The sequence below is a fragment of the Sylvia atricapilla genome, chromosome 2 (assembly GCF_009819655.1).
Source record: "Sylvia atricapilla isolate bSylAtr1 chromosome 2, bSylAtr1.pri, whole genome shotgun sequence".
NCBI lineage: Eukaryota > Metazoa > Chordata > Aves > Passeriformes > Sylviidae > Sylvia > Sylvia atricapilla.
In genome coordinates this window covers 28,048,210-28,074,644 of record NC_089141.1, presented here as the reverse complement: position 1 = coordinate 28,074,644, position 26,435 = coordinate 28,048,210, and the positions used below count along the sequence as shown (strand labels likewise).

At 47.4% G+C, this 26,435-nt stretch overlaps 2 protein-coding genes across 4 annotated transcripts; both read left to right on the top strand.

Annotated features, from left to right (window-relative positions):
- The first annotated feature begins 407 nt into the window (after window positions 1-407).
- On the top strand, window positions 408-7,274 carry NECAP1 (NECAP endocytosis associated 1). 2 transcript variants are annotated; one of them, XM_066341190.1, is made up of 8 exons: window positions 437-678; window positions 2,078-2,178; window positions 2,319-2,423; window positions 2,811-2,892; window positions 3,296-3,404; window positions 3,508-3,694; window positions 4,809-4,902; window positions 5,019-7,274. In XM_066341190.1, the coding sequence occupies exons 1-8, from the start codon at window positions 581-583 to the stop codon at window positions 5,065-5,067; spliced, it is 825 nt and encodes a 274-aa protein (XP_066197287.1). In that variant the 5' UTR covers window positions 437-580; the 3' UTR covers window positions 5,068-7,274. The 2 variants fall into 2 exon arrangements, with proteins under 2 accessions (XP_066197288.1, XP_066197287.1); XM_066341191.1 differs by lacking the exons at window positions 4,809-4,902; window positions 5,019-7,274 and adding an exon at window positions 3,762-4,091 and having other exon boundaries at window positions 408-678; window positions 3,508-3,715.
- A 210-nt stretch (window positions 7,275-7,484) lies between these two features.
- On the top strand, window positions 7,485-25,691 carry LOC136375588 (C-type lectin domain family 4 member D-like). Of its 2 annotated transcripts, XM_066341192.1 has the most exons (9): window positions 7,485-8,971; window positions 9,180-12,613; window positions 12,823-12,903; window positions 17,702-18,047; window positions 20,729-20,842; window positions 23,778-23,885; window positions 24,213-24,364; window positions 24,567-24,688; window positions 25,089-25,691. In XM_066341192.1, exons 4-9 carry the CDS (start codon window positions 17,981-17,983, stop codon window positions 25,234-25,236), a joined length of 711 nt encoding a protein of 236 aa, XP_066197289.1. In that variant the 5' UTR covers window positions 7,485-8,971; window positions 9,180-12,613; window positions 12,823-12,903; window positions 17,702-17,980; the 3' UTR covers window positions 25,237-25,691. The 2 variants fall into 2 exon arrangements, with proteins under 2 accessions (XP_066197289.1, XP_066197290.1); XM_066341193.1 differs by lacking the exons at window positions 12,823-12,903; window positions 17,702-18,047 and having other exon boundaries at window positions 9,180-12,358.
- Window positions 25,692-26,435: the final 744 nt, after the last annotated feature.

Genomic DNA, 26,435 nt, shown 5'->3' with positions numbered 1-26,435 from the left:
ACTAGTATCTACACTCTTACTTTGGCCACATTTTGGGGGAAGACCACTCCTGAAACTAAGCTTTGCATAGCTGGGCATTTCCATCGCTTCCAGCAGCAAAACCTGTTGTTGCTTTGTACCGCATTTCCTTTTTAGCTTCCTGATGCCCGCACCACAGAACGAACACTAACATTAACCGCTGAGGGCGGCAGGGAGGCACCCCCGGGGGGTGCGGACGAGCAGACCGACACCCAGCGGCGCTCCTCCCGCCATCCCGCCCACCACTTCCCGCGGCCCGGCGCGGGGATGGCGCCCCAAACAAAGATGGCCGCGCCAGCCCCGCCGCGGCACCTGCCAGGCCCCAAGATGGCGCCGGCCGCCGCTGCTGTGTCAGGGGCGGCTCCAAGATGGCGCCCTGCCGCCCCCGCTCCTCGCTGCCAGCATCCAAGATGGCTCCCTCCGCTTCTGCGACGTGGCTCGCGTCTGGCCCGGCCGCGCCGGCGCCCTCAGGCGGTGTCTGCCCTCACCAAAGATGGCGGTGGGCAGCGCCGCTGGTCACTAGGCTCCCGCCGCTCGCTCCTCGCCGGGCTTCGGGGCCGACATGGCGGCGGCCGAGCTGGAGTACGAGTCCGTTCTCTGCGTGAAGCCCGATGTCAACGTGTACCGCATCCCGCCGCGCACCTCCAACCGCGGGTACAGGTGAGGGAGCGTGCGGCGCCCGCGATCGCCCCGGCGCGGCCCGTTCTGCCTCAGCCGTGCCCGCAGGGCAGCCGGCGGCTGGGCTGTGCCACGCCGTGTCCCGGCCTCGCCCCTCGGCAAAGCCGCGGCGAGCAGGTCTGGCCAGCCCCTGAGCCGCCTCCAGCCGAGCTCTGGAGGAGCTGCCGGCTGGAGTCGCCTCTCGTGGGCAGGTGGTCAGCGCCTGGAGGCAGAGGAGCCTCCGCTCCGTGCTGCGGAGGAGCAGGGGCTGCTCTGTTAATCCCGGGCAGGGGCTGAGGGCGCAGCTGGCTCTTCCCGGGAGAGCTGACGTCTGCTCCCGGCTTGCTGGGTTCCCTGGGCTGTGGCGCTGATGTGCTATATCGGCACGTTGGATTTGGTCTGGTGGCTCTCGCAGTGGCGTGGAGCAAAGCAGGGGGAATTCAGGGTGATTTCTAAGTGCAGGACCAGCGGTTAGGAATGCCTTCTGGTCAGCCAAAAGCAGCAGAGTGCGACTTTGTAAGATGTGCCCACAGGCCTCCTGGAGAAGCGGGTTTGTGTACTCCCTGAACCTGACAGACCGTAGGCGGATGTTGTGCCTGGCCAGGGATGTTTGTTTCCAGTTATAAAGTCCTGTCGATTTTGCAGCACCAGGCCTGCCAGAGTTCAGGAAGTGTTTGGACAATGCTCTCAGGCACATGTTGTCATTTTTGGGGTGTCCTGTGCAGGACCAGATGTTGGATTCAGTGATCTTTCTGGGTCCCTTCCAAGTCAGAATATTTATTGTGTGATGCGGTAGGTTGGGTGTTGTGGTGGTTTTTATTTTGTTTTGTTTTGTTTGTTTGATTTGAGTTTGGGTGGGGTTTTTTTTGTTGTTGTTGTTGTTTTGGTTTTTTGTTCACAAGACTATGTGGTAAAGAGTGTGATGGGTCAGTCAAAATGTTTGTGTGTGTGTGTGTATTTTGCCTGGTGTAAGTCAGCTGCCTCTAGGCTCAGAAGCAGTCAGTGTTATTTTACAACAATAGGGTAGCATAATGGAGTGTGTTTTCAGCATGTTGCTAATTAATTTTTGGGGTCTTCGCAATGCTCACAAGTCACTTTTGTGGATTTCCTGTTCAAGTGAGTTTCTGGGCTTCTGTCTCCCCTCTTTTGCAAGCTTATAGAGGTGAGGAGTTGATGTTCTCTGGGCTGTGTCTCTTCTCCTTTGCCCAGAGATGCCAGCCAGAGTCGTGTGTCAATTGGCAGCAACAAGAGAGTAGCTGAGATCCCCTGTCTTATTTGGAAAGGGAAGTGGAATGAGGCAGCTGCAGGGGTTGAGGGTTTGGGAGCAGAGACTTCTGCTGAGGTGGCTGGGCAGAACTGGAGATGTTGACTATGGTCAGTGATCACCTTCTCATCCTTTCAGGGCATCTGACTGGAAACTGGACCATCCAGACTGGACAGGGCGGCTTCGTGTCACCTCCAAAGGCAAAACTGCTTACATAAAACTGGAGGATAAGGTTTCGGGTAAGGGAAAGGCTGTGCCTTGGCAAGGTTGGGACTGTGATTGCTGCCTGCGAGCCTATGTTTCTAACCCTGTGCATGGCAGCCCTGGCCATGCTTTAGGAAGGAGTCACTCTTCTTAACACCTGATTCTTTGTCTGCAGGAGAACTTTTTGCCCAGGCTCCCATAGATCAATACCCTGGCATTGCAGTGGAGACTGTGGCAGATTCCAGCCGCTACTTTGTCATTCGAATTCAGGATGGGACTGGTGAGTTAGGGGCCAATGTATGTGCCAAGTGCTAGGGATGGAAGAGACCCAGGTGGAGCTGGGAGCTTGCCAGGAGGATGAAAATGGTGTTGGGAATGCTGAAAAGGCCAGGTGGTGTGCCTGGAGGGGTCTGAGGACGAGGTAAACAGAGGAGGTTCTCTACATTGCACAAGGTCCAGGGGCTGGGAAGGAACATTTGGTTTCCAAGCACACCCTGTGGGAAGAAAGGTGCATCCTTAAGGCTAGGGACAGTGAACTGCTGTGAGCTGCTGGCATCCAGCTGCAGGTGTGCCAAAGAGATGTAGCACAGGGTAGTTTAGGACAAGCAGAGGGATTTGTGGCCCAGTTGCAGGGCACCTGCAGTGACTCCTCCTGTCTCTTTGCTAGGACGAAGTGCTTTTATAGGCATTGGCTTCACGGATCGGGGTGATGCCTTTGACTTCAACGTCTCTTTGCAGGATCACTTCAAGTGAGTTTTGCTTTTCTGGAATGCTATTTTTCTTCTGGCCTGTAGAACATGGCGGGTGGTGGTGCATGTTCATTTAGCACAGGTTTCCTTGGGGTGGCCCTGAAGCCCTGCTCTGGAAAGGAACACTAGTGTGTGCTGCCAGCTGTCGTGCAAGCTGAGAGCTCTTGCTGGGTCAGATCTTGAAGTCTTAAGTTTAGGTCCTGTGATGCTCTAGGTGCAGTATTAAACAGCCTCTTGGGTTTGTGGTGGTCCCAGCTTTGTGCTGTGTGACACCAGGAGTAGGGCAGGTAGCTGGTTTGACAAGGCAAGGTAGTTTGGTGGGATGGAGAGGGAAACCACACTTTTTTCTAAAACACTGTTCCTTTTTGCCACAGGGTCTCATGTTTTCCTCTCTTCTGTTTAGGTGGGTGAAGCAGGAGACTGAAATCTCGAAGGAGTCCCAGGAAGCTGACACACGTCCCAAGTTAGACTTGGGGTTTAAGGAAGGGCAGACCATCAAACTAAACATTGGGGTAAGCAGACCAGTTTACCCTGCTTCTTTCTCTGGATGTGCCAATGGAGTCTCTTCTTTACACTTCCTTTTTTTTTTTTTTTTTTTTTTTTTTTTTAATACAGAACATGACCTCAAAGAAAGCAGGAGCAGCGAAGCCCCGCGTGTCTGGATCAGGGGGCCTAAGCCTGCTGCCACCCCCACCGGGAGGCAAAACTGCAGTCCCTCCTATACCTCCCCCTTCTTCCACAGCCATTGCCAACCATGTCACACCACCACCTGTGCAGAAATCCAGTAATGCCAGCAGTGCAGGTAAACCTTAGCACTGAGCCAGTTTGTAAAGCACTGGCAGGTGCTGCTTCAGCAAACCTGTGTTCAGCCTAGTTCCAGCAGTGCCCTCTGAGACATGGTGTGTTCCAGGAGTCTGGGTCTCTTTGGCAGCTCCGGTGTCCCCAGTGCAAGAAAGATCTGGACCTGTTACACTGAGTCCAGAGGAGAGCTGTGGGAATGGTCAGAAGGCTGGAACACCTCTCCTGTGAAGAAAGAGTGAGAGGGTTGGGGTTGTTCAGCCTGGAGAGGACAAGCCTCTGGGGAGATCTTTCACTATGTAAGGAGAGCTTGTATAAAAAAGACTTTTTACCAGGGTAAAGGCTTAAACTGAAAGAGCATAGATTTATATTTGATATAAAGAAGGAATTTTTACCATGAAGGTGGTGGAACCCTGGAACAGGTTGCTCAGAGAAGCAGGATAGCCCTTCATTGGAAGTGTTCAGATTGGATGGGGCTTTGAGTAACCTGATTTAGTGCAAGATGTCCCTGTTCATAGCATGGCAGTGGGATTATATGAGATGATCTTTGGAGGTCCCTTCCAACTTACATCATCCTGGGATTCTGTAACAAAGAGGTTGCTGAAGTCTTCTGGATACTGTGCTAAAAGTGTGGCCATGCAGAGGTGTCTGGAGAGCTGATGATCCCTTTGTGAAGGCAGAGACTTCAGCAGTGCTGTCCACAGGTTTGAGTGAGAAGAAGCCAAAAGCAGAGCTCATGTGGTCCCAGTGTGTGGTTTGTTAAGGTGATGCCTGTTTGGCAGCTGTTATGACTGCTGAGCTTGGGTTGAGTGTGAGCCTTGTGTCTGCTGGGAGAGGTAATAAGTGACAAATGTGTCAGGTAGTGTGCTGAGTGAAGACTGAATAGTTCCTGAAGACAATGTACCCTTGCAGTGTCAGCTGGAGGTGTGCACATGCAGGAAAAGGAGATGCTGTTAGAACAAAGCCCTCAAAAAGTCTGACTTCTGCAGGGAGAGCTGGAGTCCCTTCAAAGATTTTCTGCCTCTGCATCCAGGAGTTTGTTTAAGGTGACAGTTAAAATGCCTGTAGAGTTTTCTGGATAAGCCAATGTATTTTTTTATCTCTCTCTTCTTCCTTAGACATTCTTTTAGACTTAGATGCTCCTGCAGCTGCGTCCAAGGCACCAGTATCAGCTACCACAGACCTCTGGGGAGATTTCAGCACTGCATCCAGGTAAACTGTGATGAATAAAACACAGGGAGGGTAGTGTCCTGATGGATGTGGGAAGAACCAGAAGTTAAGAAGTCTTACTGGATCTGCTCATCTGATTTTCCTTTTTTTTGTTTCAGTGCTGTTCCCAATCAGGCTCCTCAGCAGTCCAACTGGGTCCAGTTTTGAATGATCAAAGCAGTGGAATGGGACAAATCGATGACCTAGAGGCACCAAATGGGATCAGAAGGGGGTACAAACCTCTCTAGTCTTCAATCAGATTGGGACAATCCTTCATTTTTAGATCAGACCTTCACTTAAACTTCCTATTTTTGATCCCACTGAAGCTAAAGAGAACATACTGTCTCCTCCCAAGATGGGCAAGGAGGAAAGAGGTAGCCTTATCTCCTCCATCCACTTGGCCATTACATGGTACATCCTAGTTCTTTTTCCTTGTCTTTCCATACAGGGAAAGCAAGAATCTTGAAGAAAGTGGGTATAGGAGGAGGCTGGGTAAGTGCCTCTGGGTTCCTTGTCCTTCATATTTTCTCTGGCTAGGCTGTTGCTTTTTGTGGCTGCCTTCAGTAGTGACTGCAGCCCCTGCAGCTCACGGTGCTGAGGACAGCTGCATTTGGCTACACCTGCTAAATGGAACTTCTAAGGATATAGATCTTGTCTCAACACAAAATCCTCCTGGATTAATGACATCTGTGGTGAGGAGTGACCCGCCCCATGCACACACTGTTCTCCTGTCTTTGGTGCAATTCTTGGTAGTGCTGCATGTCCTCATGCTCCTATGGGAGGAGCCATGCAAGTCCTTGGGTGGACCTGCTGCCAGTGCGCTGTAGTTCCAGGTGGGCACCCCATCTCAAAGCTCCTGATTTGGCTTGCAGGTTCACTGGAGGAACTTCTTTCATTGATTTTAACTCCTTTCTGCCCAGGCAAAGGCCTCACTGTCACTGAGCTGTTTTAACTGGAAATAGCTTTAAGAAAAAAAAAAAAAAAAAAAACAACACCTCCCTGTTTTTACAATTTGGTAGTTACTTGCACTAGATGACAACCAGGTGATTGTCACCACTCAGCATTTCATGTTCCTGCATCACTATCCTGAGCCCTGGCCTTGTGTTGTGACTTGGCACTGTGTTACAAGTATTGCATATCTAAGTAAGAATTATGGTGGGACAATAGATTATTCTGTGATGAAGGGACAGTCTCCTTTTTTCAACTCACTCATTTGAGCAAGAAATGTATAGTAGACTCAATCCTGAGATCTGTGGGAGCAAAATTCTCCCACCTATGTTCCTTATTATGACTTTTCTTCTGAGTCCAACTTTGAGGGATGTGAGCTGGTTATTGGAACTTAGATGTTTTTTATTATTTTTAATATGTCCAAGCCCCCTTTATTTCCTGTGTGGTTAAGGGAGTTGGGAAGAGGTAAAAAGCCATGACTTTCTACATTTTTTCTTTGGGAGAGTTTCCTGAGGCCCTTCATTGTGGACACTACATCTTCAGCAGCTGTGGATGTGATCTGACATGTAAGTCTGTTCATTACTCTGGCTGGGCAAATTCACAGGGCAGGCTGGAAACCTCACAATGCTGAATTGCTACCCTTCATGCTGATGCAGAAGCCAGAACACTATCTGGGGACTCAGTGACTCCTGGACAGCTGTACCCAGTTACTGGAACACTAGGGCTTTGGTGCTTTGCTGGAAGGCTTTTTCCTGTTTTGAACACTCAATACAGCAACACTTTTGTGTCTCTGGCACACTTTCACAAGGAAATGTTTCTCTTTGGGCAAAATTTTTCTGGTGATGTTTTTAAGAGAGTAGTTAGACGTATGCACCTTGTATTGGCAAAGGTCTTTTGTCATTTTTGTCTGGTTACAGTGAGGGCATTTTGGAGACAGTTTCACTTAGACCATCCCTCTGGGGAGCAACATTCTTAAAATAGCTCTAAAGCTGCTGCAGTTCCACTTGTGGAAGTGGGGACCAGACTGCTCTTGGATGTATTTTAATTAGTCATTTAACCCTGATTCCCTGGCTGTCTTGGTGTTTCCTCCTGCCAGCCCTCCCCTGCCTTCATAGTCACTTCTTCAGTCTCACTGTACTTCAACTCCTTGCCTCCTGAACTTGTGGGTGGCTGTAGTCTGCAAGCAACACCATAGACTCTGCTGGGTTGGCATTTGGTTTTCTTTGTCTTCTTTTTGTTTGCTCACATCTTTGTGAGGTCCTGTCATTTCAACTATGTATCAATTCCCCAACCAAGGAAGTTCATGGCACCAATTAACAATTAAATAGGAGCCTCTTCTGTATTGTCTTAGTATTCTGGAGATAATATATTATGTATTTGAAAAGCTGAAGAAACAAAAATTAAAGATATATGTATATAAAGCATAAGATGTACTGGTGCAAATGGTAATTAAACAAGTAATACTGGGGAAAAGAATGTCACGAGTCTTCTAAGTTGTCAAATTATTTTTGCTTTGGAAGCCTCTAGATTGAAGGTCTTCATGTCTCCAGCAATATCCTCACAGCCTACTTATTCTTCTGCATACCTGTTGTGGCCTGCAGACTGGACAGGAGCAACTTGAGGAGTGATGGGTTCAGGCTCTGTCTGGGCGAAGTGGTAGGAGTGTAGAAGAAGGACACAAAAATGACATGGCTGTTTGAAATGGGATAAAAAACTCACACAATACCAAACACGAATCAACAACATAGAAACAGGCCTGAGTGTAGGTTCCTGTGGGACTTGGTAAGAGTGTGGATAAAAGGAGCAAGTGAGAAGACTTGGTTGCCCTGATATTTAGCATCTCAGATATTAAAGGCTTCTACAGCCTGCACATATTTTCAGAAATTATTCTTTCCATGCTGGTAGGTGGGAAACAGTCTTTCTCTACTAGAAAGAGGGGCAAGGTGAGCCAAGTGGGCCCTTTGTTACGGGCAGCAAGGACAGCCTGCCTGGAAATGAGAGGAAGCAGGAAGGTGAGTCACAGCAGGGCAGGCAGGGGCAGTGACCGCACCAGCAGAGGAGCAGTCCTGAAGTACCTAAGCACAAAGATCAGAGCAGGTCAGGATGAGGATTTAGATAGCAGGGTACATGGCCAGGCATGGCTGCACTAGCTCAGACAGGGACCAAGGGTGAGACCCTTCACTATGATAAGGCCAGTGTTGCTGAGGTTTCTCAAAGCCAAACACCTCTATTACTTAAGCTGGACCTAAGTCCAGCCAATTCCCCAGGAGGTGAAGAGTATGTTCAGGACCCTGACATTGTTCCATCAAGCCTGGACATCCTTTTTTATCCACTGTTTTGGTACAATAAATATGATCGGTCATTTACAGCTGACAGCCCTCGACTGTTTTTTACAAGTAGACAACAAGTTAGAAAAACACCACCTGCTGACAGTTTTTCATCTTCCAAGGATTGTTTTTGATTCCTCCTCACAATCACAGGCCAGTGTGGGAAAGTAAGCATTCCCACAGGCTCTGCTGCTGCTGCCTGAAGCCTAGAAATTTCTCTTTGGCCACTGTCAGTTCCCACATGCTTGCAGCCATCTTGCACAGTATGCTCACTCCATGTTCCTCTGCCAGACAGCAAAGCTGTGTATATGGCTGTGTTGAAAGTACAACACAAGTCTTGTTATCTGGGTAAAGATAAGAAGTCTTAACCTTTTAAGTCAGCTATTTGAATTGTCAAACATTCTAGTGTCTGTAGTGGCTGGGGAAAATAAAAAGACATTTTCAGCTCTAGGACCAAAGCTTTTACCCTGTTTTGGTAAATAGGATGGGTATGTTGTATAGATCCTGGCAGGGAAAAGATGAAGCATTTTACCCATAAGCTATGGTGGAGCTTCTCGGACTTTTCAGTAGGTACTTGCAGCAGAAAGAGTTGAAAAGCCTAAAGGGTCTTTCTCCAGAGCAGGAGAATTTTCAGATGAAGTTCACCTAAGGGAAGTGCTGGGATATACTCCTGTTTGTGCATAAAGAAGCACAGAAGACTGGGAAACAGTACATGAGGGAGAGCTTAGTCCTGTGTGGAGATCTTCCCAGGCCCCATGCCTTTCCTTACAGCAAGACCTGCTAGAATGCACAGCTTGGTGAGTCCTGTGCATGTTTTCTCTTTCTTCCAATTGAGAGACAGACTGTAACATAGAAAGAATCAGGAAACAAGTGTCAAAGGGAAGATCCCAGTTTTGTCTGGTTTTTGGTTGTCAATTCTTCTGTGGGAGCTGTAGTTGAGGTGGGATGTATTTCCCTGCCTCTTCTTCCATTAATTCTATTCTGTGTTCTGTGACTTGGTGTCAGAGCCATGCAGCAACTGTTCTTAGCACAGCCACACAATATGGATTGCAGACACAAACCTGCCAGATTTCACAAAGTTTTGGTGCTCTGTTTGGGACCTGTAAGAAAAGGGCTGTACATTGGAGGAAATCAAACAAAAACCAAACGGGAAACCAAAACCCCCAAAGTCTTCCTGAGCTTTGATAATGAGGTAAAAGGATCTGAATCTGAACTCATCCTGCTAAATCAGCATAAACCTACATGGTTCTAGGAGGAGGAACAACGGGGCTATTAATGTCTGTAAGCAGAGCACAGTGCCCTAAGCGGTTAACACACATTGTAATGCCTCTATGTCTAGGTAGCCTGATGAGTGCTCATTACACTATGTGAACAATAGACTCTCACTCTGGAGACTGTTACTGGTCTCTTTCTTCCAAAAAAATAGCTCTGTCCATGCTAACAGTGAGGGAAAGCACTTTGCAGGATGACAGCTTAATTTTGCCACCTGCCATTACCTATACCCATAATAGAGCTGGGCTATGGGGATGGACATTCCTTGAAGCTGAGCATAGGAAGATCAGCCAGCAACACCTGGACCGTGTAGTGGCTCCTGACCAGAGCTATGTTTTCCGGTCACTGCTGGGATTTTGCAGTGGACTTCTTGCATCACTTGTGTTTGGGGCAGGCCAGGCACGTAATTTGCAATGAGTGGCCTGCTGTCCCGTTTTTTTCCCAGGCATTGTAGGATACCAGCTCCTGCCTGTTGAGGCAGAGGCAGTTGCGTTGCTTAGTCGACGGGCTTTTCAAACCTGGAAGCAGTCTGAAGAGACATTCTCGAAAGGAGGGAGCCGCGTGTAACTTGCAGCCTTTGTGCCGAGCCTTGCGTGTTAGGCATGTACAGAAGTGTGGCGCTCCCTGCCTCCCAAGCCCGGCCTGCGAGCCTGGCTGGGCTGGTGACAGCCGCGACCAGGTATTGAGTTCATCTGACCCGTGAGCGTGTGCTGCCATCTGCTGCCGAATCCCTTTGTTGCGGGCTTCCCTGCGATCCCTCCACCACCGTTTCCAGGGGCTGGCTGCGTGGCGGGTGGGATGCAAGCAGACATCACCTGAGACCGGGCTAGCACTGGTGGGGTGCTCTCTGAAAAGAAATCGCAGCTGATGATTTGTAGTTTGATAGCTTAGCAATGATGGAACTGGTGCTTCCGAATGCAGCCGTGTCCTGCTATTCTACCGCCCCCTGTGCTTCAGTGCCCTCATACAAAACACCGTAATGTAGGGCTTGGAGCTGAGCTGTCCCAGGGCAGACACACATCCCCTCTTGTGGTAGGTGTGCGTATAGATATGGATGTCTGTTTTTAAAGTTTGGCCCAAAGGAATGAAACTCGTTCTAGTATTTTTTAAAGTGATGGCTAAGCACTCGTTCTTGAGTCCGTGTTTATGGTGTCAAGCAAACTGTTGAAAGAAGTGTGAGATGCTATGTTTGTAGTGCTACACAAACCTTCCTTTTGGTTAGCTGGCAGGGACAAGGAACTGGATTCCAGTGAGAGATAAGTGGTAGGAGAACATTTTCTTTGGAGAATATATGCTAAGTGACTATAGATACAGCAATATGTTTAGCCCAGAGTTAGGGGCTGCTGTCACCCGTATGTAAAGCTGAAGCCAATACCATGGGTACATATACAAAATGTGCTTAGAAATCACTCTTTTTGGGTAGAAAACCAGGAAAAGTCCTTAAGCGATACAACCCATCCCTGTTACATATAATAACAAGGTTGCTATAAGCAGATAACCTGCCCTGGGTAGGCTGGCCTAGCTCCAAAAGCAGTCCTGATTTGAGCAAGGTTTGAACAAGATACCTCCAGTCTGAAGTATTTCCTAGCACAACTTTTGTGCTCAGCTGTGCTGAGGTGGGTCCCACGCTGGGCCAGCGTGCGGTGAGATGTCTGATGTGGGGGGTTGGTCAGTGAAGAGGAACGCTGAGATCTGACAGTCATCCTTTGCCTCAGAAAGAGTAGAGGGTCTGCAAGGACCAGGATGGTGTGCTGAGCCTGTCCTGTCCAGTCTTAAAATGCTAAATATGCAAACAACTGTGATCTAGAGGCAGAGTCTAAGAGACGTGGGCCATGGTGCTGCAGGCCAGCGTGAGTCATTGAGGAGCACTTTGCCCTCTTAGGCAGTCCCAGCCAGCCGTGAGTCAGCAGCAGGGGCTCTTTGCCCTCTAGGTCAGTGCCAGCTCTCTGCTGGAAGCTGGCACCCTGGAGTGCCATTTGCCCACCCTTTGCTTCCTTGTGCTGACTTCAGTGTCCTATCACAGTAAAAGTGGGTGACACAGGCACCTGGAGAGTGTGCTCTTCAAAAATAACCCAAAAAAACCCCCCTACCTTTCCCCATCTGACAGTGTTAACATCTGTGTCATGAGGAGGTTCCTGCATATGGCTGAACCCCAAGCTTGGGGCCTCCCTGCATTAAAACTTCCCCATCATGTTTCATTGATGAGGTGCCAAGAAGTGTTCGGTTGAGCTGACTGTACTCCCTGGATTTAGTTCAGCTTTCTATGGCTGTTTCCAGATGGCTTTTTCTTTGTCCCATCCTGACTGGACACATGGGCTGGCTGCTCTGGAGGCAGGTGGTGTCCCCTCACCTCACTGCTGGCTGTCACAGGTTGGGCTGAGAGGCTGCAAATAGCTTGCAGGGCCACCTTGGATGCAGGGTAAGGGGCAGCACAGGCCACTTGCAGTCTTCCTGATAAATCCACCCTTGAGGATAGGAGGGGGTAAGGGGGCTCTGGAGGGCCAGGGAGGTTTGTGCTGCTATTCCAGTAGCACCTGCTGGAACAGCCTAACCATTACAGCTCTCCCCACAACCTTCTTATGAGAATATTTTTTACTGCATTCCACTTACATGCATGGAGAGGATGTGGAGGGAAACAGTTTAAGTTCCAACAAGAGTGGAATTGAAGGGTGACCTTATGTGACAGCCCCATACTTGCTTGGTGACAGTGGTTGTCTTCCATTTTTTTGCTTTTCTTTCCACTTCCCTCACTCCATCTTTAAGAGAGGGAGATCATGTGCATTCACTTCACTGGGCAGAGAGTAGCAAAACTGAATTTAAGGCTGTGGAGATGTGTATGATCCTTAGAATTGGAAATGAAGCATGAAGAATTGCTTCTGTGGAGAGGTGTTACATGGCCACAGCTTGTTCGTGTGAGTTCCATACGCCCACTCTAAGAAGATAAACTCCACAGCCCCACCTCTGAAAACAGGCCACTGAGGTCTGACCAGGACTTGGATGTGGCCCAGGTTTGAAGTCAGATGTGGTGCTGTGGCAAGCAACCGCAGTATCTAGTTCTGATCTCCAACAATTTAAAGCCTTGAGACTTGTGATTCAGTTCCAAAAGAGGAAGGGGACAAAGGTGTGATATTCAAAGTAATGGCATAAAACAAGGCTCTGAGATAACTGTATCTGAATGTGCCCTATATTGGCTTTGATTTGATAAGCAGTTAATTGGGGGAAATAAATAAAACATATCTTTGCTCTTCTGAAGAAAATTCTGTTAGTGCTGCATGTAAAGAGGCAGGCTGGGGCCTCTTGTCTCAAGATTCTCTGGAATCATGTTCTGATTCTGCATCATGTTCTTCTTTCTCTTACTCCTTCTCTTAGACATGAGGGATTTTGGTAACTTATCATCACACTGGAGTGAGCACACAGCTTTCCCAATTCTTACTGAGTTTGAGCTCCCTCAGCTCAGGTAACTTTGGGACATGATCTCTTCTGCTTGAAACCCTCAGCACCTACTAAAATTTGGTAGGGATGTGGCCAGGGGAGAAATGCACAAGCTGGTTTTGGATGGAATCTTTTCATCACTCCTACTTTTCTTTTGTTCCCCTGTGTTCTGCATAGTACTGTAACCATAGCATTTTGGGGAGCTGCTGATCTCTGGCAATGTATTCATGTCACGCTGGGTGGTTCTGCTCAGGATTTTGTGTCTTTCTGCCGACTCAGCCCTGCCTGTGGTGAAGTGCTGCCACCTGCCAGAAACTTGCGTGGCTTCACAGTGCTACCTTCTGTTTAATCCATCCCACTCATTGCTCTCACTCCCTTTTCCCACTGTCCTTTCGGTACTTCCCTGTTTTCTCTTCACCCCTGGATCCTCACATGTCTTTTTCCTGTGCTTTCACAGCTCCATATAAGTTTTGTGTTTTTTTTTTTTCTTGGTCTCCTAGCAACCTGTACAGAACCCTGGTTCACCTTCTGTCATTAGAGGGGTTGACTGCCTTCCAGAAGAGGTCTCTTCTCCCTGCAGCTCTGGGCAGTGTCAGCCTTGGCTGAGAAGGGCATAGGGTGCCTTTCTCTCAGATCCCAGGAGGCTGCTGTGCTCCCACACTGGCCCCTGGAGCAGTATAAACTGCAGCATCCTACCTGTCCCTTCCCTAACCAGTTCCATGCAGCAGGGTACACAATAGGATCACTTCTTACTGAACTCTCTCTAACCAGCCAAATCCCTCAGGAGCTCTCAAGGAGCTCTTGCTGCCTGAATTGCTTCAATTTGTTATTTGACATCCCTTATTAACTGCTCAATGTCAGGCCCTGGGTCCCCATCTTCCATGTTCCAGTGCCTTTTTTATGCTCTTCCCTTGGTTGCCCTGCTCCATAGCCTTAATCCCTGAAAAGGAGCAAGGTGGTGTGGGGAGGGAAGACCAAGAAGGTGGCATAGATTCACTTCTGATGCTCTTCTCACCCAGCTGCAGGGATACAAAGTCTGGATTTGGTTTAGGCTTTTATCTCAGTCACCTGGAAGTCTGTGCTAGCTACAAGTGCCATAAGAGCAGGTGATGCCAGGACTGTAGGCAAAGACCCACAAGAGGCAGGATTTCCTTATAAGAGTTATACTGACTCCCCAAAGTACATCATATTTATACACGTGTCCCTCAATTAATTATTTTTTTATATTAACCTGACCACTAGAGATGTCAAACCTATAACTTCCTAAATCTCCCTGAGACTTCTTCCCTTCACCTTCTTTGATATGTTCCCTGCCAGCCTGGGATTTGCTGATTAAAAGATAGTTTAAGGCAAAATGCAACCCACTGCTATTAGAAGTGTTTTACCTTTGAATTTCCTGAGAATCCCTGGGACCATCTTGCCCAAACCTGCTAATTCCATACGTTTGACACAATCACTTTTCTTTTGGACAGATCCTTTGGTTTAGTTTCCCACAAACCAGAGCTCTTGTGTGTGAATTTCACCAATTTATTCCATCGTGACAAATAATTAATTTAGCTTTGTTTTGATTTAGCTTTGTTCTCTCTGCTTATGTTACGCCCTGCTCTTCAGTTGCCCTCAAGGCAATATATCAAATATAAAGGGTTCAAGGAAGTTTTGTTATGGTTTTGTTATGGTTGGTTATGGTTTTGCACTTACTGGAGGTCACACACATTTCAATTTTCCTCATTTGGCTGCAAGGTCATCTTGTTGAAAAATGCATATCGATAATCCCTTTGGGAAATAATTTTAGTCATGCCAGCTTCATTTTGCCTTTTGTCAAATCTTCTAAAGAGGGTCTAGGTATTTGGGTGGCCAATGCGATGTCCCTGTGTAACCTCCATGTCACTTGTGATGACTCACAAGCCTTCAGCTCAATTCCCTCAGCTGCCTCTCTCTATTCAAACTGGCTTGTAAGAAGTGTGTCACTTCCCTGCAGCTTCCACCACAGCTGTGGTCATTTCAAAAGTGAGATTTCTTTTGGAATGTGTAGGGTCACAGCTTTAGGATTCAAGTCCTACTCTTTGCCTATAAATTTGAATTTAACTCCTCAGGTTCAGCTGAATTTTCAAAAAAAGTAAGGCATGTGCAGTGGCACTGTTTCATCTGCTTACATGGACCTGCTTGCTAAATTGGGTGATGCTGGCTGTGGGGTGAAAGACTTGCAGATAGCACCTTATTCAAACTTCACCAACAGGTAGGGGAGAAAGCATTAGTGCCTCTGCTGCCTTCTTTTTGGGTCAGGAACAAATGGTGCCTATGGAGCTTGCAGAGCAACCAGCAGCTGGAGCACAAGTAAGGAGGGAAAGCAGAACTGTGAGAGTCCCAGAAAGGAGCTGGGACTTGCGAGGCACATGGGAGCTGAAAGCATGGGAGGCACCGGGCAGTGGGGGGTAGGGCTGAGCTAAACAACATCTGTGGGGAAACACAGGTATTGTGAGAGGAGAAGGAGTGAGCAGAACACAGAAGAAGGGGGGAGTTACTGAGGAACAGCAGTGAGAATGCAGGGAAGCAAAGCACGAGTTTTGAGGGTTTTTAAGCAAGATTTTTTTAAAATTATTTTTTAAGAACCACAACTAACTGCAGGCTCCAATTGTTCCCTATCTCCCACCCATTTACAGGCCATGGGTGCATATGAAATTTAAAGGACAAATTTTCCCCTCAGGAATATCACGATTGTTGTCACACATTGGCTTGGCACTGCATCCTATGGAGGTATGATTCAGGGTTGAATTTTGATAGCAAGCAGCAAGTCTGATGGCTGACAAAGGAGAACTGAGGTGTCTACTGATGTTTGAGTGCAGTCTAATGTAATCTAATAAAAAGAGCAGATAGAGCTTGAATTTGCATTTGAAACGCCTTGGCTGTGTTTGGAGATGTGTTTCAATGGAAAAAGCTCATAAAGCTGCTTTGTAACTTCCTTCTCTATCTGCTGATTGTGTTTCCTGTTTCTTTACAGTGGAAATCTTGAAACTCTGCTGGGAAATAAGCCTCTTCCCCACAAAGACTGTGTCTGCTGAGGCTTGGTTGGGTGGGGACAGTGGGAAGCACGTAGATGATTGCTCTGAATTCTCAACAAGAAATTCGAGGGCTTAACTAGACTTCAGCAGACACTTAGAGAGACTTAATTACAGTGAGAGGGCCAAGACTGAAGACAAAGGATAGTACTGGAAGGATGTTGGAAAGAGAAGCAGGCAGCATGCTTGTTTGAGGGACCAGGCTTCTCTCCTGCAGCTGCTCCTATTCTTGTGTGAAGGTCACCCTCTTTGCACGCAATACATAAAGGAGAAGTAAAGTTAGCTCAGGACACACAAGACACAAGGAGGGTCCTTGGTAAAAACATCCAGTTATATATGCCCCACTCTGTTGAGGGGCAGTTCTCCATAATCTGAGTTCAGATTCCCTTTACCTTCTGCCATATTTTTCTCTGTCGTCTGGTGCATGCTCTTCCATCTACAGCCTTATCTCAGCTCCAGCTCTGCTCTGGTTACCTTCTGTGCTCACTGGATGTCCTTCAAACATCTCATTCAGCTCTGCCAAAAGGGAATTCCAGCTAGCCAAACTAACTAGCTTCTTCCCTCTGGTTGCTTTGGAGACCTTGTTGTGTCTTTTCAGTACTTAGAGGGGGCTTATAAGAAAGATGGAGGGATCCTGTAGTGGTAGGATAAGGAGTGATGGGTTTAAACTGAAAAAGCCAGATCTACATTAGATATAAGGAAGAAATTATTTACAATGAGGTTGCTTAGAAGCTGGAACAGGTTGCCCAGAGAAGCTGCAGATTACCCTTAATTAAAAATGTTTAGGGCCAGGTTGGAAGGGGCTTTGAGCAGCCTGATGTAGTGAAAGATGTCCTTGTGCAAGGCAGGTGGCCTGGAGAAGATAGTCTTTGAAGGTCCCTTACAATCCAAACCTTTATCCTATCTGCTGACTGAAGCCTCCTCACCCTGCCTGACTTATTAACATCTGCTCTCAGTCTTTCTGATTTAGAATGTATCTCAGCAGATATTTCCTTTCTCTCTTTTCAAGATCTGCTCCAGCTTAAAATAAGACCAAGCACTGACACTTTCCCCAAGATAATATCAGAGGTCTTTACCAGAAAGCAGATAAGGGAGATAAATGACAGTGTTGGAAAAGTAGCAGAAAAGTGTAAACCATCCCCTTTCACCCTCTTAAATGGAGCCTGAAGCAAGCACTTCTCTGGAACTTCCACAGGCTGTAAACCAGGTTTTAATAGAAAAGTTTCTGTGTGTATCCTTCCCAGTAATCTCTCAGACCATCAACGTATTTTTTTAAATTCCACTTTGCTTATGCTCCTCCCTGACCCCAGCCTGATCTTTCTGTTTCTTCATGGATATATCAACTTCTGATTATTTTTATTGCTCTGTCTAAGGCTGCAACTCCTCAGTCTCACTTCTACGGGAACATCTCCTAGTCTGAGATTTCTTCTAGTGCTAGCTTTCAACTGGGACTGGCTTTGAAGAATGATACATAGTTGTGATATTTGATGTAGTAAATGCAGCTTAACTACATGGGACGAGTAGGGCAGAATGCATTTTGTACTGGACTGCAGGTTAAACTGGGCTAGGACCTGTGATAGCTGCAAATGTGAAAGCAATGGCAGAATTACTAACAGGCAAGGAAAGGCATGAAAATATGGGGAGATAATTTAGTAAGAAAGTTAAAAAGAGGAAAAAACCCCAAACCCTATAGATGTCTTGAAAAGGAAGCCTATCAGCTGAGAATCTGATATGGGGAAGGAGTGCAACTTCCTTTTCAATTGTTAGGTTCTCGTTTTTCTTTCATGTCTCAAAATCTTCCATAGTGTCAGGGCTGATTTCCTGGGCTAAGAAACTGAAGACTTCTGTGGAGCATTTCTGAGCTCCCAGGAATTCTCAGGTTATCACCAGTGCTTCCAGTGTTCAGCACAGCCTTCTTTGATGGCAGAGAGTGAATGAACTGATGGGAAAGGCTCAGTAACCTATTTGTGTCACCCTCTGGAAACAAGGAGCTAAAAGGACCACCTTTTATGTGGCAAAACTAAGGCAGGGTCAGAGTGTGATTAAATGGCATCGGAAATCACCTATGCTGAGGTGAAATTCAAAACTGAACCACCAGCTCCAGTGGTCAAAGGTAAGGAATGAATGGGCTATTTGGGAGAAAGGGAGATGGAGGGAGTGGGGCTGAAAAAGAGGGAATGGAGATTTTTCTTTCTGTGACTCTGGTTCCTACCTGATCTTAATGGAGTGATGCAAAAAAGGACCTAAATGATGAGGAGACTGAAGGAATTTTGAAATAAGAGTCTTGAGGAACGTCTCCAAGAGGAGAGGTGAATGGGAGTTGCAACATGAACAAGAACGACTACTGGGAGCACAAACAGTAGCTTTCAAATGAGCATTTATTAAGAATCTGTTTGGGCTCCCTCAGTACCCTAGATGTTATGCAGTCTTGAAAGAGTAATTTTTGGACCATTCTGAGTATCAACAGTAGAGACTGTGGTTTGTTACAAACAATCTGATCTGTCACAAAGGTGGAGGGGTTCCCAAAGCAGCAAATAAGCCCAAGTCCTGGCTGCTCTGGCCTCTGAGTGAGACTACAGATTGCTGCTTGCGGAGAGGGTAGGAGAATCAATGTGCCCGCTTGTAGTAGAGCAGTCAGTTGTACTCTGCAGCTTCATGAGAAGTGGCACTGCCTGCAGAAACATAACCCCATTGTCCATGGCTGATTGAGAAATGGTCCTTAGAGAAAAGAGACCCAAAACTTGAACACCCTAAAATACGCAGAAGAAGAATTATTTAAGATCTGGAGGGAGATCCAAATCTGTTATTGATGTCTTCCACTCCTGAAAAACATTTAACACATCAAATAAACAAATTTTTTCCTATTAAAAATTACAGTGGTAAAATGGTTCTTTTACTAGACTTCATGCAAATTTAAGGCATATTCTGGTTAGTATGTAGTCTGTAGTCAGTATGCCACAAGTAGGAACTCAGAGAGATGTTCTGTGTAAACTCTCTGCTTCTGCCTGACATTCAGGACCCTACACAACAGCAGGTTCCATGGTAGTAAATGTGTGCATAAATCAATGAATAATATATTTTTTAATGAAATAAATAATTACCGCTAAGGATATTAGCTTGCCTATTTACAGCTTTACCTCAGTTCCAGGTTATTCCTTGTCTGCTCTGACGCATGAGTCATGGAAATAAAGAGTGTACATAGTCCTGTCTGACTTGAAAGCTCACTGTTTTCAGTGCACCAAGATTAGTTGGTTCTGGATGTAGTTAGCATTTCCACTGTGGTGAGGTGGGGTGGTGGAAGTTCCCCACTGTGTTCCAAATGATTACAAGACATAAAGTGTGTTGTGATCATGCTGGACACATTACAGAGCACAGACCAGCTGTGGAAAGCATTTTGCAGGGAGCTCAACCCACCAAGTGTGCACAAGATTACTGCACTTCAGTTGTGTTGCTGAGGTGCACAGCATGCAGTGCTCCCTGTGCCACCTGGGTGTGAGCATGGGAATCTCAGGTCTAACTGGGCACAGGCTGAACAATCTCTGGATGCACTGCATATCAAAAAAAAATCAGTTGGACTGGTTAGAGCTATTTCTGAAGTAGGTGGTTGGACTCCAGATTACGAGGGGGCTCTTTGTTTTCACTAAGGCAAAACTCTGGCTAGAAAACCATTATTTGACCCGAGAAACCTGGGCCTTGTCTGTCCACACATGTTCTCTCCTGAAAAGGAAAGATGATGCGTTTTGCCCTGCTGTAGCAGTCTCTCCCAAGCTTCTGGGAAGTAGTCGGAATGCTTCCACAAAGAGCAGGTTTCTGACAGTCTTGCTTATAGGCGTGTCTGGCAGGCACACTTGGCTGCTGACAGACCTGGGGGCTTCATGCTGAACAATGAATGAAGGCTCCCTAAATCTTATTTTTAACAGCAGTCTCTCCCAAAACTTCTTGACTCCTGTCCTGCAGTGAGTGCTGCTGTCACTTTACCCTCCTATTTTCCCTGGCTTGTGTACCTGCCACAAGCTAGAACAATCCCTTAACACGTGTTTGCTTCTCCTTCCCTGTAACCCACTGTCCTGCCTGCTCCCAAACTTCCTCAGGACTGGCAATATCCCTCTAGACAAAAGTGAGGTCCTGGCAAATCTTAATCTGAGTACTTTACTCAGGCTGCTGGACACAGCCCTCTGTTCTCCCCTCATATCCAGCCTATCACAACCTAGTTTTATTACAGCAAATCTTTGAATCCTGGAAAGCAGTGATGGAAGGAAAAAAATATAACTTTTAATCTCCCAGCGATGACATGCCATCATAGTCTTGCACATTTTTTGTCTCACATCCTCACTCAGATTACAGGAAGTCCAAAAAGCTAAGAAGGAATTGAAGCAGGCAGAAAAAGTTTTCTGGGAAGATGTCAACATGAAATCTTCCCTTGTATATCTCAAGTATCACGGTTTGAACAATGTTGCATTTGGCAGCTTTGGGCTCAATCTAAAAAGACATTGTTTCACTGCAGATTTTGAGGCTTTGTGAAGGGCACCACCCCAAACACCAACAATTACCATTGTTGGCTCACTGGCTGGGCTGGGAACACACTCACTAAATTTGACTGTTCTTCAGAAACCACAGACATTCCCTGCTCTGTCCCAGTCTGCCCTTCTCCCAAACCTTGTAACTTCCACATCAGAAATTCAATTCTTTTGAGGAGCTCTCCCTTGAGTAATACATCCTTGGTATGTGGACTGTGGACTGATGGACCCATAGTTGACGGTGGTGTTTTGTTTGGTGTGTTTCCATCACTTTTAGTACCTCCTGAGACAAAGGAGCCTGAGCACCATCCCCAGAAATACCCACTCTGGCTACCATGGTTTATCTCACTGCTACTTCTCTTGGTGTGCCTTGTCCTTGTCGTCATCCTTGGTGAGTATGCGCAGGACATTACAAGGGAGAGGTCTGGGGGGAGTGCTGGGAGAAGAGTAGAGAGACCATGGTTGATGGTTGTCTGGGCTTTGTGTAAGGTCTCAGGTTTTCCTCCCCTGACTTTGTATATGTCTGTATACATGCCTCAAATCTTCCCTGAGGCCTTGTCAGTGTGCCCAGATTGCACATTACAATCTTGCATGGCCTTTTTGGAACTGTGGAACAATTCTCTACCTTCATTTCCCACAAAAAGAGAGCTCAGTTACATTTGGCAGATAGGAAAAAGTGGAGACAGAAGCTCAAGAGACTATAGAGGCAGCTGAATCTGAACTTAGGCTCTCTAAGGTACTTGAATATGCTTTGTGTCCTAGTGGAAAAAAATGGCTTCTCACAGTCCTGACATCTCCAGGATTAACTTCACAGTGCAGTTAATTAACTCTCACAACTTTTTAGGGTTGTTTGCAGAATAATTCATTAGCGGTTATTACTGGACAGACTATTTGTGAAGACTGTGATCACTGTTTCAGTCTCATTTTCTATTAAAGATAATTCATGGCATGCTTGCACAAGTTGTCAATAACCACGATGGATTCTGCAAGAGGCATCTTATTACAATAAACCACAGCCTTTCCTTTTTTCTGCCCTTAGTGTCTGAGTCTCAGAAGTTTGTATTGCTTTGTTCCGAAATTTGTAGCTTTTCCCAGTACTCAGTCAAATGGTTGGGGAGTTTTAGGCTGGGATGTTGGCATCTGATACCTTCTGATACACATGGAAGGTTGAAATTTTAGTGAAAATTTACTTATCCAAGTTAATTGACTCTACACAGGATTTTGGTTTAGCAGAGCGATACAACATTTAAATGAAACAGCAGTACAAATTGCATGTAGCAGAGAGTGCCCACTGCAATGCACAGATGGATCACAATACAAATGTGGTTTTAATTGCTGCTCATTGAAGCATGGAATCATAGAATCGTTAATGTTGGGAAAGGCAGCTCAGGTAATATTTAATATGTTAACCAACCACTGCCAAGCCCACCACTAAACCGTGTCTCCTAGTGTCATATCGACTTGTCTTTTGAACACCACTGTGAATGGTGACTCCACCAGCTTCTCTAGGCATCTTAATCCAATGCTTGGCCCCCTTTCAGTCAAGGAACTTTTATTAATATCCAAACTAAATCTTTCCTGGCACAACTTCAGACCATTTCCTCTTGTCCTGTTGGGTGTTACATGGGAGAAGAGGCTGACACCCACCTGGCTACAACCTCCTTTCAGGGAGTTGTAGAGAGCAATAAATTCACCCTTGAGCCTCCTCTTCTTCAGGATAAACACCAGCAGCTCCTTTAGCTGCTTCTCACAGGACCTGTGCTTCAGATCTGGCCCAGCTCCACTGTCTTTCTCTGGACATACTCCAATACTTCAATATCCTTCTTGGTATGAGCGGCCCAAATTGGACATAGTTCTGCAGTATGCTCCACATTAAGATACTGAGAATTCCCAAATACCAAGACAAAACAGGGGAGTTAAAACCAGCTCAGGTTCATTGCTTTTTTCAGGTGCGTTTTTATTAGTCATTCAGTTTTCTACACTTTACTGGTAATGGAGGTGGTCAGCCAGGCATTGCCCTTGCCCATCTGCTCTGATCCTTATTCCATTACAGCAATTCACTAACCAGGCACTGGAGGCACTATGACTGTTCTGCGTATAAGTAGAAATAATCCTAAATTAAATGAATAATGAAAATAGACATGTGGATTGTTAAGCACACCCTGATCAGCTTCTAATCCACACACCTGCGTGTCTAAATTACTAGTAAATCCTTCGGATAGTGGCTGTAGCTGTAACCAACAGTGTGGGGGTGGGCGGAGCCCCGGCTGTTTTGCCCGGGAGAGAGTTGAGGAGTTAAGGAAGAATATCGCAACTTCACCCAGAGCCCCTAAGACAAAGACAAACCTCTTAGCTACGGCGACCTGTCCGGAGACCCATAAGCCCCTTCGGGATTTTATGTAGATCTGTTACAATTGATTGGTTCTGTACCTTTTTCCTCCCAACTTGGTGTCCCATAAAAACCCCTGGGTTTCCTCTGGTCAGGAGAGGTTCCTCGTCCCTGGATCCCCTTCGCTGGTACCATTCCAATAAAGTACCACCTGCGGAAATTCCATACGAGACCTCTCTCTCACCATGGCCGGCTAAAAGAGGGGCTAACTCACAAGGGCATGAGCTGAGAGCACTGAGCTGAAATCACTGAAAACTGAAATCACTGAGCTGAAAAATCACTGCTCTGCCCAATGCTGAGAAGCCCCTCTGTCCAGCTGAGGAGCGCCCTGACCCCCCAAGGAGCTGTTTCTAGCGAGACATCCTTTGGGGTGGCTGTGGCTCTCTGGGTCCGAAGCGGCGGACCCCATCCACCAGCTGGAATACAACAGTGCATCATTCCCCACATACTGGGAGCTGGTAAGTCCTAGGAGTTGATGCTGCCCCCTGGTTTCAGCAGCTGCAGCCATATGTCATTACCATCCCCTGGCCTGTGTGTTGCTGATGGAACAGGCCCAGCTGATGGTGACTCCTCCAAATGCCTGGTGGTGTGGAGTTCAGGAAGACACCAGCTGTGCCAGTGAGAGGCTGCTCTGTAGACTGGCAGCTGGGCTGTAGGTGTGTGCAGGGCAGAGTGGCTGTGCCTGGCTGGGCTCAATCCTGCCGTGTGTGCCATGTCCTCTGTGGCATGTGCTTCCAGGGCTCCTTCTGCTGTGTGACTTGGAAGATGGTCTCTTTCTGCCTGGGAAGGAGCTGTGCCACTGCTTTGGGCCAGGAGAGGTGACAGCTGGGACAGTGCTGGGTGGGGAAATGGTGGAAGGAGAGTCAAGAGGCCAGTGATGCAGTGTGAGGAGCTGGGAGGAAGGGCTAATCCTGCTGCCTTTGCTCTCCCTTGGCAGTGCTTCCCTTCCGCCACAGCAGTGACCAGCCCGGAGCCCTGCAGCAGCAGCAGCAGCAGCAGCAGTTCTCGGAGTGGGTGTGCAACTCAACGGTGCCACAAGGCACAGGTCAGTACTGGCCATGTCTCCTCTTCCCTGGGGCTAAAGGCCTCCACGGTCTGTGCCAGGACAAGTCAAACCACATCATCCAGAGAACTTCCTCGAGACCTGAAATCCCCTTGACAAAGAGTACCACAGCTTGTGGGACACAAAGCTCACTGCTCATACCCCAAAGCAGTGGGAAGAAATCTCTGTACAATCCCTGTCTTTTCAAGCTCTTTCTCTCAGGAAAAAAGTTACCAAGGAGGACATGAGCACTGTCCCTGGAAAACTTGCATCTCTGCAGTCAGCATCTCTTGTTAGTAACCTTCACCTCTCTGTCCTCTGCCTGCACAGAGAGAGGCTGGACGTGCTGCCCAAAGGGCTGGAGAAGGTTCCAAAGAAGCTGCTATTTCCTGTCCCTTGATAAGATGACCTGGGCTGAGAGTGAGCAGAACTGCACTGGGATGGGCTCCCAGCTGGTGGTGATCAACAGCAAGGCAGAGCAGGTAGGTGCTCAGGGCTGAGAGAGGGAGCCAGCAGGCAGAGACACAGGGCTGGGCCCTGCAGGGGACTCTGAGCCCCTCCTTGTCCTGCAGGGAGGGGGAATGTCCTGTCTGCACCTCTGCAGCACAAGCCCACAGGGACTCCTGGTACCTCCCTGTGCTCAGTCCTGCCCCTCATGGATGTTGCATTCTCTCTGATTGCCAGGTTTTCCTCTCCAAGCAAATAAAAAAAGATCCTAAAAGTGTGAATTTCTACATTGGTCTGTTTGAAGAGAAGGTGGGCCAGTGGCAGTGGGTGGACAAGACTCCATATCATGTGACAGCAGCGTGAGTATCTCTGGATGAAGAATATTTGATGGAACCCCTGGTAGGGAGAGAAAGTAGGGAAAATTTGAAGGTGCCTCTTGGTGCAACAGAGGGTGATGTTACTAAGTTGCCCTGGAGGCCAACATGGGCCTCTGCTGAATGTGAGGTGAGTGGTGGAGATCAGTTCCCCAGCAGGATGGAGCAGGGCCCTGTTGTGCTAGAAGGCTGTAGGAGGGAGGCAGGTTTCCATGTGACACTGGTGCCAATGGGATGTGGAGTGGGAGCAGGGGCATTGCTTCTGTCCATGGATCAGCAGTGGGAATTTCTGTCTCTTCCCTTCAAATCTTGCTTCCAAATGTGGCCTTTTCCAGCAGTGCTTTACAGTGGACACTGAGGAGTAACAAGCCTGTCTCTGTCCCAGGTTCTGGCGAGATGGAGAACCAAGTGCTTCCACTGATGAGAACTGCACTGTAATGCATGTACCTGAACAAAGTATCAACAACTGGAATGACGTCAGATCAGATGTGATGCATAATCGGATTTGTGAAGCTGCAGTAGTAACTGTGTGATGGAAATATCCCTGTCCTGAGTCAAGCTGGGAGCTGAGCAGTTAGCTGGGAACAGGGCTGGCTGTGCTGGGAGGGGTGGGGAGCCCTGACACATCTTCACTGTGTGGGGTGGCACCATGTGTGTGGAAGTGAAATGAGCTTTGTCCAGCATCCCTAGTGCATGTGGTGGCTCAGGGAACACAGGAATGCTCAAGCTCATCAAACAAAGGTCCTGTGTTCTTGTGTCCTCTTCTCTGTGCCTGGGTCCAGGATCCTCTGATTGAAAAGAGATGGACTTGTCCAGGAGGAAGACACAGGAATGGAAGACAGATATCCAGAGATTCAATGTCCTTTGTCTCCTTGAGCAGAGCTGTTTGCTGTTTGTTGAGTCACACACACAATGTCCCCTAGCTGTACTGTTTTATTGAAAAAATCCTGAAATCTTAGACAAGAGAAAATGCAACATCACACCAAAATAAAGACTCTGTGCCATGTTTCTGTATATTTTTTTTCCTCCATATCTAAGCTGGAGAGTTATAGCCCTAAAAGCATGGAATGGTTTGGCTTGTATGGAGCCTTTAAGGATGATCTGTTTTCAACTTCTACGTCTTGAGCAGGGACTCCTTCCACTAGTTCAGGTATCTCTAAGCCTCATCCAGCCTGGCTATGAACACTTCCAGGGCTGAACAGCTTCTCTGGGCACCGTAGGCCAGTGCTTCCCAAACAGAAAATAATTTCTTCCTAATATCAACTCTAAACCTATCCTCTTTCACTTTAACACCATTCTCCTTTGCCTTATCACTACATGCCCTCAAAAGAAGTCCCTCTCTAGCCTTATTGGAATCCTCCTGGAAGGTTGTTATAAGACCAAGTAGGAATCTCCTCTTTCCCATGCTGAACAATCCCAGTTCTTTTAGACTGTGCTCCAATCCTCTGTCTCTGTCGTGCACTGCCTTCATCTTTGTGGCCCTCCCTTTGGACTTGCTGCCATGGCAGAAACAATCCAGGGCGAGCCTTCAGAGCCACCTGATGGAAAAAGTCCTCTTCCTGACTCAGAGCTGAGCCCAGGCTCACCAGGCAGGTGAGGCAGCAGCATTCCTGGAAAGCCAAATCCTCAGTGGTGCCTGTAATGGCATGCCTGCCCAGGCCACATCATGCTGGAGAAGACCCTAAACAGGCAGGGCTCCTGCTACACATGGCATCCCACCCAGGACATCCCT